The sequence below is a fragment of the Gopherus flavomarginatus genome, chromosome 25 (assembly GCF_025201925.1).
Source record: "Gopherus flavomarginatus isolate rGopFla2 chromosome 25, rGopFla2.mat.asm, whole genome shotgun sequence".
Classification (NCBI taxonomy): Eukaryota; Metazoa; Chordata; order Testudines; family Testudinidae; genus Gopherus; species Gopherus flavomarginatus.
Genome location: NC_066641.1, coordinates 5,990,275 through 6,003,839, shown reverse-complemented (window position 1 = coordinate 6,003,839; position 13,565 = coordinate 5,990,275). Strand labels below are relative to the sequence as shown.

At 49.4% G+C, this 13,565-nt stretch overlaps 1 protein-coding gene across 4 annotated transcripts in view; it reads right to left on the bottom strand.

Moving 5' to 3' along the window:
• The window catches only part of MRC2 (mannose receptor C type 2), a 126,622-nt gene that overhangs the window by 91,900 nt on the left and 21,157 nt on the right, over positions 1–13,565 (bottom strand). For 2 of the 4 annotated variants that reach the window (XR_007771469.1, XM_050934890.1), the window contains exon 1: positions 10,145–10,626. The exons of 1 other annotated variant lie outside the window; for it this stretch is intronic. Coding sequence is in view for 2 of the 3 variants with exons in the window: in XM_050934890.1 (XP_050790847.1) it covers positions 10,145–10,247 (103 nt within the window). In the remaining variant the exon portion in view is untranslated. Of the gene's footprint in view, positions 1–10,144; positions 10,627–11,892; positions 11,949–13,565 lie in introns of those variants that run through there. One more of the 4 variants, XM_050934891.1, reaches the window with a different exon arrangement.

Sequence of the window (13,565 nt, the reverse complement as noted above, 5' to 3'; positions counted from 1 at the left end):
GGGATGCAACAGCACATGTTTTGGCCCATACCCTGTAAGGCCAACAGGAAAACATTCTCTGAGGCATGTCTGCGCTAGGAACACACACTGGCTTTTTACGAAGCTGCACCCACAAACCCCTGCCGCCCAGAACCTGTATCCGTGTCTGTATTATGTGCAATTACTTTCTAAAAGCTCATTGAGGCTCTGGTACAGAGGAAGTGCAAGGCAAACATAACAGCCAACCCACGCCCCCAAGCTGGTAGATGACAAGATGTCTAATCTTCAAAGCATTTTTACACTTAGGAAAATTCTCCTTGGTACACAGAGGCTGAGCCTCAGAGCCCGATTCTCCTTCCATTCACACCAGTATAAATTAGGAGTAACTCCACCTAACAATGGAGTTACACCGGCATGGACTCACAGTCAGACCCCAAAGAGAATTGATCTTATAATTAAGGTGCTCTTCTACTAGGCATTCTGACTAGCAATTTTTACTTGCCCAGAGGACCCAACTGTGATGTTCACGGCATACAGACAGAGAAGGTAGAGAAAAACCACCAAGTACTCTTTTTGGAAGGTTGCAACATAACACCATAGTTCTTCGATCCAGAACCCTGACACACAAGAACCCAAAACAGAGAGAGACAAAGCAGGCTGCTCTCTAAGGCAGAGCGCCACAACTCACTCCACCTTGCTCTAGACTTAGTCTTTGCAGACTGACTGCTGAAGACTCAGATCACATGCTTCCCTACAGAGCCCACTAGCCTGCAAGCAGGACCAGGAAACCCTTTACACTTAAAGTGGCAGCTTGTCATTATAACATTTTTCAATACATCACACCAACTAAGACCAGAGCCCTGCTGTGCTATATGCTGTCATATATGAAGTAAGAGGGACAACCCCTGCCTCGAAGACCTTACAGTCTAAGGAGACACAGGGTGACAGGGGAAACAGAGGTGGGGAAGCCATTTGCCCCAAGGGTCCTGGCTAGGAACAGTGACCTAGTCCAGTTCCCTATACATGGGACCACAGCGCCTCTAGAGATGAGTTCAGGCTGCAAAACTTAAGCCTGGGTTTTGATTTTTGTCCAAACTTCCCACAAGATCTAAGGGGAAATTTTCAAGTCAGGTATTTCAGTCCAGACCCTGCATACCATCAGGGGTGCCACAGTTAGAAGTCGCCCATGCTCTGCTTCCCCATCTTTAAAAAAACATTTTTTCTGGAGGAGGAGAAATAAACCTGTTCTGGGCAGAGCTCAGGTCTGATTTTCCCATCAGCGCTCCGCCTCCATTCCAGCATCCTTCCCAAGCACAAGCTGTCCCATCAGAGAAACACATTGGCTCAGGCTGGGGCCTGACTCAGCAGGAAGTGGATCTAGACACTCAAGCCAAGAAAGAAAATAAAAGAGGTTTTTCACTAACCCTCAGGGAAAAAACAACCAGATCTCTCACTACAGAGAAAGAAAGGGAATCTCGCGATGGGCGGGATTTCTGTACGAAAAGCCACGAAGCCTCACTCAGGCCCACAAAGAGCCAGACAAACTCATTTCAGCCAACACAGTGCATGTAGCAAAGCAGCTTGCATGGTGGGGGAGTTGCTCAAATCTCTTCTTTCCTGTAGCTGATCTCACTTCTTGGGAGACTAGCCCTCTTGGTTCTTACAGGACCTGATTCAAAGTTCATTTAAGTCAATGAGAATCTTTCTATTGGTGTCAATGGGCTTTGGAGCAGGCCCATAGAACACATTTTATCTGATTGTCTCAAAACATTATACAGTACAAACATTCATTCATTCTCCCAACCCTGCCCGGGATGGAGGCAAAATATTATTTATAGCCATGTGACAGAGGTGAAACAGTGCACGGGCAGGTTAAATGATTTCCTCAAGGTCACATGGTGAGGGAGAGGCAGAATCCAGGAGCCCTGGCTCCTAATACCCCAATCCAACTATTAGACCTCATTTGCACCCACATACAGGCCTGGGTCAGCCCCTCAGGCCTTCCCACAGCCTGAGCCTCATTTTTCCTTGGACAGATCCAATCGCAGGATCAGGGCCTTCAATTCTACCTTCCCGATTCCAACACCTAATTTCCATCCACAAGCACCACGGAATCTTCAAGAGCCAAATTCTGCCCGTGGGCGTGCATGACTTTCACTGCATCCAAGCAGAGAACTGCGCATGCATCAAAGGGCAGAAATAGGCCAAGCGAGTCACAGTCTACTCCCTACTGGCTGCCTTGGGCTTTTTCATTGCCAGTTACCAAAACACAGGTGTTAACAACAAACAACAACAACAGACTTCTTTTCTATCAGTTTTCCCATTGTCCACCTTGTCTGATCAATGCAACCGTGACACTGCCCTTGTCTCAGGTGGACTGAAGTGCGACAAGGAAGAAGATGGTTATTATAGACTCATAGACTCTAGGACTGGAAGGGACCTCGAGAGGTCATCGAGTCCAGTCCCCTGCCATCATGGCAGGACCAAATACTGTCTAGACCATCCCTGATAGACATTTATCTAACCTACTCTTAAATATCTCCAGAGATGGAGATTCCACAACTTCCCTAGGCAATCTATTCCAGTGTTTAACTACCCTGACAGTTAGGAACTTTTTCCTAATGTCCAACCTAAATCTCCCTTGCTGCAGTTTAAGCCCATTGCTTCTTGTATTATCGTAGTGCCTAGGAGCCCCAGGGCCCATTGTGCTAGGTGCTGTACACACAGACCCAAAAGATGGTGCCTGCCCCAAAGACTGTATCTATGTGCAGATATTTTGACCATTGACAACAGAGGGTAAAATATTTTAAAATCCGTGTGATAATTTAATGGGGCTTTAATAAAGTACGTGGGCCTGTTGTAACATATTTACAGCTCTACATCCCCACATATGTACAAAGACCATATTTGCAAAATTTGCTGCTGGTCTTTGAATGCCTCCGTTTTCGGGCACCTCACTTGGCCTCCGTTTTCAGAGGTGCTGAGCTCACACGGCCCCCAGGAGTCGTCTTTCCTCTTATCTGAACTCTACCTTAGGCCTGGTCTTCACACAGAAATTGTAACACTTTAATTACGCTGGTAGCACTAACGCAGTAACTCCCACCAGCTTGAATGCAAGTTCACTCCCTTGCAGGAACGGAAATAAGCTATACTGGTATAAAGCATTTTTATATGGGTATAAGTGAGCGTACACCAAGAGGATGAAGTTGGTTCCTTATTTGCAGTACCAATTACTTATTTGTGGTTGCCACTTCCTTATTCGTGGTTCCCAATTCCTTATTCAAAGGCAAAATGGGACGAGTAATCTACCACTGAGAGCTCTTGACACGTGTCCCATCTTGCTTTAGGCTAGCATCAGAGCTTGACAGGCTCCCCATCCAGACAGCTGCGCCCTGTGTCACTGGGACTCAGGGACCGGGCCCCCACTCCTCATACAGCACCAGGCTCCCTCACGCCGATGCACTAGCGCACTTCGACGGCTTTACACTGCTCTGGTACCTGCGATGCTGCCCTCAAACGTTAACTTTACGGTTAACGCTACAGATCTTCCAAGCTACAGAAATACCGCACGGCCGCATTCCCTTTGAGTTTCTTGCACAGTGTTCACACAGGACATTTTTTATTTAAAAAAACCCAAGGAAACGGCAAGACAAAACAAAATACGTTAAAGTGTAATTAAGGCTGAAAGCATGCATCAGCAACTGAAAGGTTACCGAACCATTACAGGGATCTTTTAATTATCCTAAAACCAAGCATTACAAACCCAGGAATTTCAGAGTTAAGATTATATTGAAAAGAAAACCAAATCTGTTAACGCATAGAAATAAACCATAATGCACCTAAACAGCCGTAACTCCTTAACTTAGCCTTAGCTCTGAATTTCCTGGCTTTCCAATGCGTGGTTCTGGGATAACTGTAACATCCTTGTAATGATTTGCACCCCTAAGTTATGGAGATGTACTCTCAGACTTCACTCCATCTTAATGGAGCCTTATCTTGTAATTCACATTAGGTTTTTTAAAACCCTTTCAAACCAAATCTACAACTAAACTCCCCTCCCCCGCATGGTCTGTCTCCCCTTTTGCTCTTCTCAACCATCCCCGTTCCTTTTTCACTAGGTGCTACAGTAACACAAATAATAAATAATGATGAAGGGGCCAGGCTGGCTACAAGTAAATGACGTCTTGTATTTAACCACAGAGCAGACAACGCCACAAGGGCAGCAGGAGCTTCCCACCGCCTGACAACGTGTCCCACCCTTGGAGGGCCCACTTTGGAGAGAAGGGGCGTTCAGTCCCCAAGGCCCATTCTAGTCTTGGCAGCTTTTCCTCTCTGTTATCGCCTCACGCTCCTTTTTCTACAATGTCTCATGCTTTACACAGTTTCTGTTTATTCAGTTTTTCTCTAGCAAGCCCCAATCGCCTTCCTGCGATGTTTTCTTTTGGATTTAACCTTCTATCCAGTGTGCGTTTCTGGCCTCTCTGATAAGGGTTCAACCACGGTGGTGGTTTTTGTGCTTCGCACTCAGATCTGGACTCAGACCCACCAAAGCTGTCATAGAATCATAGAAGATTAGGGTTGAAAGGGATCTCAGGAGGTATCTAGTCCAAACCCCTGCTCAAAGCAGGATCAACTCCAACTAAATGATCCCAGCCAGGGCTTTGTCAAGCCTGACCTTAAAAACCTCTACGGATGGAGATTCCACCACCTCCCTAGGTAACCCATTCCAGTGCTTTTCCACCCTCCTAGTGAAACAGTTTTTCCTAATATCCAGCCTAGACCTCCCCCACTGCCACTTGAGACCATTGCTCCTTGTTCTGTTATCTGCCACCACTGAGAACAGCCAAGCTCCATCCTCTTTGGAATCCCCCTTCAGGTAGTTGAAGGCTGCTATCAAATCCCACCTCACTCTTCTCTTCTGCAGACTAAACAAGCCCAGTTCCCTCAGCCTCTCCTCGTAAGTCATGTGCCCCAGCCACCCAATCATTTTAGTTACCCTCCGCTGGACTCTCTCCAATTTCTCCACATCCTTTCTGTAGTGGGACCCCAAAACTGGACAATATGCTAGATGTGGCCTCAGCAGTGCCAAATAGACAGGAATAATCACTTCCCTCGATCTGTCCACACAGGCCAGCAAACAGCTGTCTGGTAATAACGTCCTTCAGTCACTAGCAAGGTGTGCTGGATTAGAACCGGTGACCTAGAGGTGAACATATCCATCCCTAGCCACCCAGTCTCCAATCCATCCACCTCTCTTCCTTCCACACTGGGAACTGGGACCCAGGGAGCAACGTTCAGCAATCAGAGCAGGTCTGTCATTTTACAAGGTAAGTGGCAGGGGAGCCAAAAGAAAGAGTGGACAAGAATATCTAAGAACATGGGACATTTCTCCTTATCACGTCACTATTCTTTGGGCTGACTGATTTGTGCAGCCAGCATTAGTCAAACTGGGAATGTAAAAAAAAAAAAAATCTAGTTTACTGTGAATGATTTATGGGGTTTCTTCACTTCCTGAATTCCTTGGGCAAACAACTTCCCCCCCTCCAGGCCTGTCTCCCCTCCCACCATTTGTCCCTCTTGTCCATTTAGATTGTAAGCGCTTCAGACCAGGGCCTGTCTCTCATTGCACGTGTGTACACAACACCTAGCATGCTGGGGCCTTGACCTCAGGGAAGGCCTGTAGGCACTTCTACAATACAAACGATAAATAATAGACACTTGCCCTCTGCCTCCCGTATTCTAACTTAGTCCAGTGCCGCACCGTCTGAGTTGCAAAGACTGCAGGGGAAAGTTTACAGCTAACCAAGCCGTTTTAATCGAAATGGAGGGGCAATTACACAAGAACTGTTCTGTTCACCTTCTGCTTTGGAAAAATCTTCTTGCTGCCCCTTTTGCACCCTCCTTTCCCCACGCACAAACATCTACATTTTGGACCGAACTCAGAACAAGCAGCTGGATATGCAGGAGCAAACTCCAGATCCTTTCCATAGCTCAAGGCAAGGACTGGACGTAGCTAAGGGCATTCTTGCATTTTCCATTTGCACAGGCGTTCCATGCAACCTCTGCCTGGATGGGAAACGGACATCGTTCCAGAGTCAGGTTTGTCACACACTCCAGCTTGCTAATCTAAAGCAGTAGGTGAGGAGGTTTTAAATCTGCGTGGCTGAGACCCAAGCTCCCTTCCACGTGTTCTCAGTCCTTCCTGAGTCAGATCTCCCATGGCCTCCAATGGGAGCTCTGCCTAGCCAGGCATGAGTAAACCTGCTAGTTACCGATCGATCAATTCAACCTCAACTGTGGCTGTGATTTGATCACTGTATCGTTCCGTCCTCTGTGCATTTCGGGAAATTATATTCATTTAGAGCCAATGATATGTTTGTTTAGGTTACATGTGCTTGTACATTCCCTTAATAAAATCCATAAAAATTATATCACAGTGGTTTCTCTCTTAAGACAGCAACAAGGCTAAACAATCCCCAGGCCAGAGATGAGCCCCTGGACTCTTCCCTGGATTAATAGCTCAATATGCTTACACTTTCCAGGCTCAGGGCATGGAAAGCCCTGACCTCAACCAAACAGGGAGAGGGGCACTGCCTCCAAGCTCCCTGGAATTCCCTGCACGTTTACGGCTCTATGACCCGCCTAGCTCTGGCGGGTGACCACCAAGGCAATGGCTACTCTCTGCAGCACTGTCCCCTGCTAAACCTGCAGATGCACGAGCAGCATTAACTCCCTCTGGGCTGAGCTGCTGTGCTGAGAGCCCAGGAAGTTGCAGCACGACTTCTACTGGAAAGGGCCCACACCCACAGAGAGCAGCAAGCATCTGGATCATGACTCTGCAGACCCAAGGGAAACTTTGGTCCCCCATTAACTGTCCCTGGAAGGGGAGCTTTTAGGAACCTAATGCGCCTCTGACCCCTGTGCAGCAGCATCAGTGCTTCAGGTTTTTAATCAGGAAGTTGTTCCTTTAAAGCGTGATCAGCAACACGACGGTGAAATGAACAAACTACCCAGATCCCAAACCAAAGCGAGAATCGCTTCCTGCCTGCTAGCTTGGCCCCACGCGCAAGGACTAGTCGGGCCCCCTCCCCTGCCTAATGAAGGCCCAGCAAGATATGTTCTGGGACCAGACCCCAGAGGACATCACTGCAGCCCGTGATGCGTGAGGCAGAACACAGCCCAGCCTGCTTGGTGTCAGTAATCTAAACAGGCCTGATTCGTGAGCAGCAGAGACAAGAAACCGGATATTTGCCAGTGAATCTCAGACCATTGGCAGCATCACCTCCAGCCATATCCAATGCCACGCTGCCCACCCGACTTCAAACCCCACCACAGAGCTGCAGTGGAATGTTACCAGCTGGCCTGAGGAGAGAGCGGCAAAGGAAGGAAGGAACAGAGAAGGAACTGGATGGAGGAGAAGAACCGACATGAAAATGGAGCCGAGAAGGAAACAGTGGAAAATGATCAGAGAAGGCCTGTGAGAAAAGCAGCAGTGAGGCAGGGGAGAAGAGCTAACATGGTCCACGTGCTGTGCGTAGCTTGGCGGCTTATGCCTAGGGAGCAAGTGGGAAGAGGTGCTTTGAGCCCTAATTCTGAGCACAAGCCTCCTCTTTGCCTTGCTGGTGGGGGCAGAGAGGAAGGTTGCCTTTCAATTTAATTTCCCTTGGAATTTCACTAGGGTTTTGGTGACAGGGTGCGGGGGCCCAAAAGGTTTGTGAACTCAAAGCAGTTTTGCAAACACCACGAAGAGTCAGAGAAATTCATGCAATCGGGTTCTCACCCCCCAGCCAAAGGCCCTCCCTGTAAACCCAGCCACTCATACAACACCGCGCATGACGATTTCATCCCACGTCCCTTCCTTGCGCCGTTAGCCACAGCTGCAAGGGAGAGTGAGCTCTGACCACCCCAAGCTCAGGCAGCCTTAAAGCAAACGCGAACAGCAGCCCATGGTGCCCGGCTTTACAAGGGGCTGCCTTCTGCAGCCACGAACCTAATTACGAATAAGGTTGGTCTTTTGGTTACGGCATCAGAGTGGGATCTGCAAGACCTGGGTTCTGTTCCTGGCTCAGCCGTGGGCAAGTTGACTAGGGTATGGCCATGCGGGAGCTGGAATTTCCCGCTCAGGTAGACATACCTGCGTGAGCTGCGACTGGGCCAGCATGCTAAAAATAGCAATGCTGCTGTGATGGGGGGATGGGCTAATCGCCCCAGATATGATCCCACTTGAAACCCTAGACGTACTCAGGTCTAGTAGCTCACCCCACCACTCCTGCAGTTACTCCTGTCCAAGTTGGAAATTACAGCTCCTATAGAGACAGTCTGCGACTGACTCGCAGGTACAGGTCTCTCCACCTCACTTCTCCATCTGTAAAATGGGTATAACAATGCATCCTCTCTTCTACTCTTGGCCTGCTTTGCCTATGTAGCTAGGCTTTAGCACAGGGAAAGGGGCTGTCTCTCACAGGACATGCACAATCATCTCTGTCATGCTACTGCAATACTACCAATAATAACGGATTCCTCCCAGGTTTCGATAGCCCCAAGGAGTTGGCCAGTTCAGCTGCCAGTAACCGTGAAGGGCAAGGACAGGCCCAGAATGTAGTTCCCATTGTTACTTATTAGGTAGAGAGGAAAATGTCGCCCCTGCAAATTGCTATTTAGGACTCTGGTTTGGATTTACAGACAGCACTCTAATAAATTAAACCCAGGGCTTATGTTTGGTTTTGATAAGGCCAATAGACCCTATTATTTTCTTTCATACAGCCAAATTAATTAAAGGAAGCAACTAAATGGACGTCAGTCATTCACTTATGTAAATAGACACATCCTGAGTTAGAAAACAGCTCAAATGACTATTCCATGGGAGGTCTTGAAAGCTGCAGGCCATCTGGCATGTCATATTTACCAAGGTAAAAAAATTGTGTCGTTATCATCATGAGAAATTAAAACAAAAATCATAGCCTACAAAGTACCTATTAAGGCCCCGGTTCCACAGAGCAATTAAGCATATGCTTAACAGCCAGTGGGTCTTGAGCCCATGCTTGTGCTTGACTGAACTGGGGCCTTCAAAAGTATAAAGTCCTTAAAAAAAAAACAAAACACACAACAAAAAACCAGAACACCTCCCACTCCGGAGACAAAAGGTTCCAGACTGCATCCAGAGCTTCCAGTGCTGGCAATCAAATTCCTGAGCTGCTTTGATTCACATCCAATCTGACCTAATAATCACTTTTCCCCCTAAACCACCCCCTCCACTCCCTGGCGCTGCTGCATTCTTCTCCTCTGGTGACAGAGCATCCGATTCTTCTGGGAATTCCTAATGCTGGACTGACTTTTCTTTTGCATTTAACAGCATGTGTCTTAAAAATATCAGCTGGAAAAGACATTTTTTTCAATTTATTTTTTAGTATTTCTATCTGGTACAAACTGTGACTTGTCCAGACTCTTGGGTGGATTTTAGCCAAGTTGGCCAAAAGAGGAAGAATGAATACAATAAATAAATAAACCACAACCCACCCCCACAGGCAGGCTGAGTCTGCTTCGGCATGATGGGATCAGTAAATCTAGCCAAGCTACTGAGGCCGAACAAATGACCAGCAACCCCTTACAACACACCCAAGTGACACATGTCAAATCGCTGTCACCCAGAGAGAACTAGGCACCCAGGGCACACCAGAGAGGGCAAATTTTTTCAGTTCACTTTTTTTGGGGGGGTGGGGTGGGGAGCATTGCTGGAAAACTTTGTACTGACCAAACTTTTTGTTGGCCCGGAGCGATGTGGAATATTGATCAGGGGTGGACTCATTGGTTAAGGCTCAGCAGCAGAGATGAGCTGATCTTTAAGGGGAAAAGCACTTTTTGGAGGTGGGGGGCGTTTACTGTGTTTTGAATGAGCGGTGTGGTTTCATTCCTGCTCTCTCTCCATCCCAGCCCCACTTCGAGCAGTGCCAGAGAGGGGAGCCCTCCACATCTGGTTTCACTCAGCTCTTTGCTGCCCTCCCTTCCCTGCACACCCCTCACCCACTGCCTCCTTTCCCTCTTTTCTTTCAAAAAAAGGAAGAAAAAGGAACCGATCTAGAGCAGCCGATGCACAAAGGAACCGAGCACCTCCTACCCCCCCCCCCAACTCCCTCCCTGACAGACACACTTAGGAGACGGAAACTACCTGAGCGAGCAGCGCCGAGACGCAGATCAAGGCTCAAGACGCAGACCAAAATGTATTGCAGCATCCGTGGCCATGGAGAGCAGGCGAGATTAGTGAGTTTCATGCCCGGGGATAGGTTTTGCTGAAGGGTTTTTGGTTTTTTTTTTTTGGATGGAGGCTGGATCCCCCCCCTACACACACACACTCGCCTTCTCTCCTTGCAGAAGTCCGGAGCTGGGTAACTGTTGTCTCCCTTCTGTCCTCCTCTTGCTCAGGAGGGGAGGACGCTGGAGGAGAGGGGGGTGGAAAGACAGAGAAGGAGGAGAGGAACACCGGAAAAAAAAAAAAAAAAAAGGGAAAAGAAAAAGTGGCTCTGCCTGTCTGCTAACGCTTCAAAGGAAGCTTCAGAGCAGACACTGCGTCACCGGAGAGCCAGTCACTTGTGGGCTGATCCCAAAAAAGCAGGGAAAGGCGAAAGAGAGAAGGGGAAAAAAATGTTTCGGGCTTAGCAAACTGGAAGCAAAGTTTGAGGAGCTTGGCAGGAAGCGCTGCACGTTAGCACCGGGAGCTGTTGCAACACTTTGCGGGGGAGCGGGGGGGGGGGCAGCCTTTCCTGTGCGTGTTGCAAAGCAGTTTTGAGGGGTGGGAATGGGATGAAATGCATGGACCCCGGCCGGGAGGTCAACTATTCCAGACCTACCAGCTCCCACCCCCAACGCCACCACTCCCCTCTGCAATGGGAGCTCAGGGGGGAGGGGGGGCGGTTTGCTGTTGTCTTTGTTAATTGCAAGCAACTGTGGTGGAGAGGAGCTGGGGATGCTCCCTCCCCCAGGAGATAAGCTCGGCAAAATTCCCACCTCCAAGGCGGCCACAGTCCTTCTAGAGTTTACAAATAATATAAAACCAAATGCACTGCTGCAAATACCCCCACCCCCGAATCAGGCACCATGTTGCAAACTTTATATGATCTGTCTCTTCCCCATTCGCTTGCTGCCAGGTGGGACTCACTGCCCCTGGAGTCATTCTCCCAGGGGGACAGGGCACCGTGATTTTAAGGCAACACAAAGTGATCTGCGCTGGGGCACAAATACAACCCAGGAATGTTCCTCTAGCTCCAGCGAGAGCTACTGCCCTGCCCCAGAGCCTTGGGGGGACTGCGCTGAGCAATTGTGCTAAGTCGCTCCAGCTGTAGCCTGTTCCCCCTGGTGGGCCAGCCAGCTCCAGTGAAACCCGCCACCCAGGCCACTCAAGCGTGTGCGTGTGTGGATGGGACCTGAGTTAGGGGCAATGCGTGACTTACTCCTACGGGGTTTTTGCCCCCCTGTAACTACCGATCATCATGTGATGCTGCTCAACTTGTGGAAGAGCCCACGGTCTTTTCCTGCCTCCGGAAGGATAGTTCTGCCGTCCGCCCTAGTGGATGGAAATAAGGGGAAAGCACATGGAATGGGAGAGACAAGCCTTTGTTTTAAGGGCCAGTTTAGGGAAACACCACTGCACTTAGCCCATCATGGATTTGTCTCTCAAGTAGGCAATGCAATTATCATAAGCTTCAAGTTAATGTTTAAAAGGGTCCTTGTTCCCAGTTTTAACGCATGTCAGAACATCGCACAGTAAAGGATGAGGGTGTGTGTCACCCTAAGGGACAAATTAGTGAAAGAAGGGACGTTCTGCATGAGGTCCGACAAGATGATCTAATGATCCCTTCTGGCCTCAAAGACTAGGAAACATGGAGCCCTCAGAATGCTTTCCTCCAGCCCACAGCTCACCCGGCCTCCGCCCAGCAGGCTGGCCCATCCTTGCTGTTCCTGGAGATCCAAGAGGGCGTGGGGGGTTGGCTGGAGGATGAGATGAGGAGTGAGCATAGTCTGCTTGAGCACGGACCACACGTGCCTCTCCTAGGGTACCAGACAGCAAGTGTGAAAAATCGAGATGGGGTGGGGGGTAATAAGAGCCTATATAAGAAAAAGACCCAAAAATCAGGACTGTCTCTATAAAATCGGGACATCTGGTCACCCTCGCCTCTCCTGCCCGCTGCTCCCAAGCAGCAGCCCTCTGCCCAGGGCTGCCCCCAACGGGCCGGTCGACACTAGACTGCGTCACCTGAGGCACAGAGGTTGGTAGCCTGGGTGCATTCACCCTGGCCTCTGCGAAGGTATTACCTGCAGCCTCCCCTGGCCTGCCAATCAATTCACCAGAGGCAGAAGAGGCGGGACCAGACCAACCCAAAGGGCAGGCTGCTTTCCTCCATCCCTCACTCTCCTGTACCTGCTGCACCAGGCCAGCAGTTCCTCCTCCACCTCCCGCTCCCCCTTCCAGAGGAAAACAAAGCCTGTGACGGAGAGAACTAGGAGCAGGGCCGGGGGGGAGCCAAAGATGCTCTGGGAATCTCCACTTAGCGGGATGAGAACAGCCCACGGGGTGGGAGAAATGCCCCTGCAGGTTTTGGGTAGGAACAAGGGAATGGCCAGTGCTGGGGAAAGAAAGACAAAATTCTTCAAGGGATGGAGGTGGGCATAGAGGGGGGAGGACAGGGGTCGCTGGGCACACAGAGGGCAGTGGGGATGCATCAGTACAGGGCATCTGACACCCAGTTGAGCAGTTCTGATTTCACCCAGCATCGGGGGAAGAGGACAGCTGGTGGTGACCCCTTGATTTAGGCTGACCAGCACTTTCCATTATAAAGGCTTCTTGCTACCTTTGATTTGACACTCTCCCACCTCCATTGTTTGCAGCAAGTCTTTGAGCAGCTCCTCCATGCAAGGAGGCCGCAGGGGTCCTCCACCCTGAGGAGTCAGCAGCCCTGCATTGGGGATCCATCCCCAAATGCACCATGTGCTGGCACTCGCAGTATGGGGCTCAATCATCCCCTTCCCCAGTTGTGCTCTGCCCCTCCCCGCCTCCCAAGGTGTCTGGGCATTCTAGGGTACAGGGAGAGCTGCACCAGGCTAAGGGACATGCACTATATATGTAGAACAATGGGGGGAGGGGGGAAATAATACAGGAAGACTATTTTGAAGCATTTGGAGGAGAGGAAGGTGATCAGGAACAATCAACATTGATTCACCAAGGGCAAGTCATGCCTGACCAACCTGATTGCCTTCTGTGATGAGATAACTGGCTCTGTGGATATGGTGAAAGCAGTGGATGAGATATATCTTGACTTCAGGAAAACTTTTGATATGGTCTACCACAGTATTCTTGCCAGCAAGTAGTGTGGATTGGATTAATGGACTATAAGGTGGATAGAAAGCTGGCTAGATCATCAATGGGTAGTGATCAACAGCTCAATGTCTAGTTGGCAGTCGGTAACAAGCGGAGTGCCGCAGAGGTTGGTCCGGGGCCGGTTTTGTTCAATATCTTCATTAATGATCTGGATGATGGGATTAATTGCACCCTCAGCAAGTTTGCGGATGACACTGAGCTGGGGGAGAGGTAGATA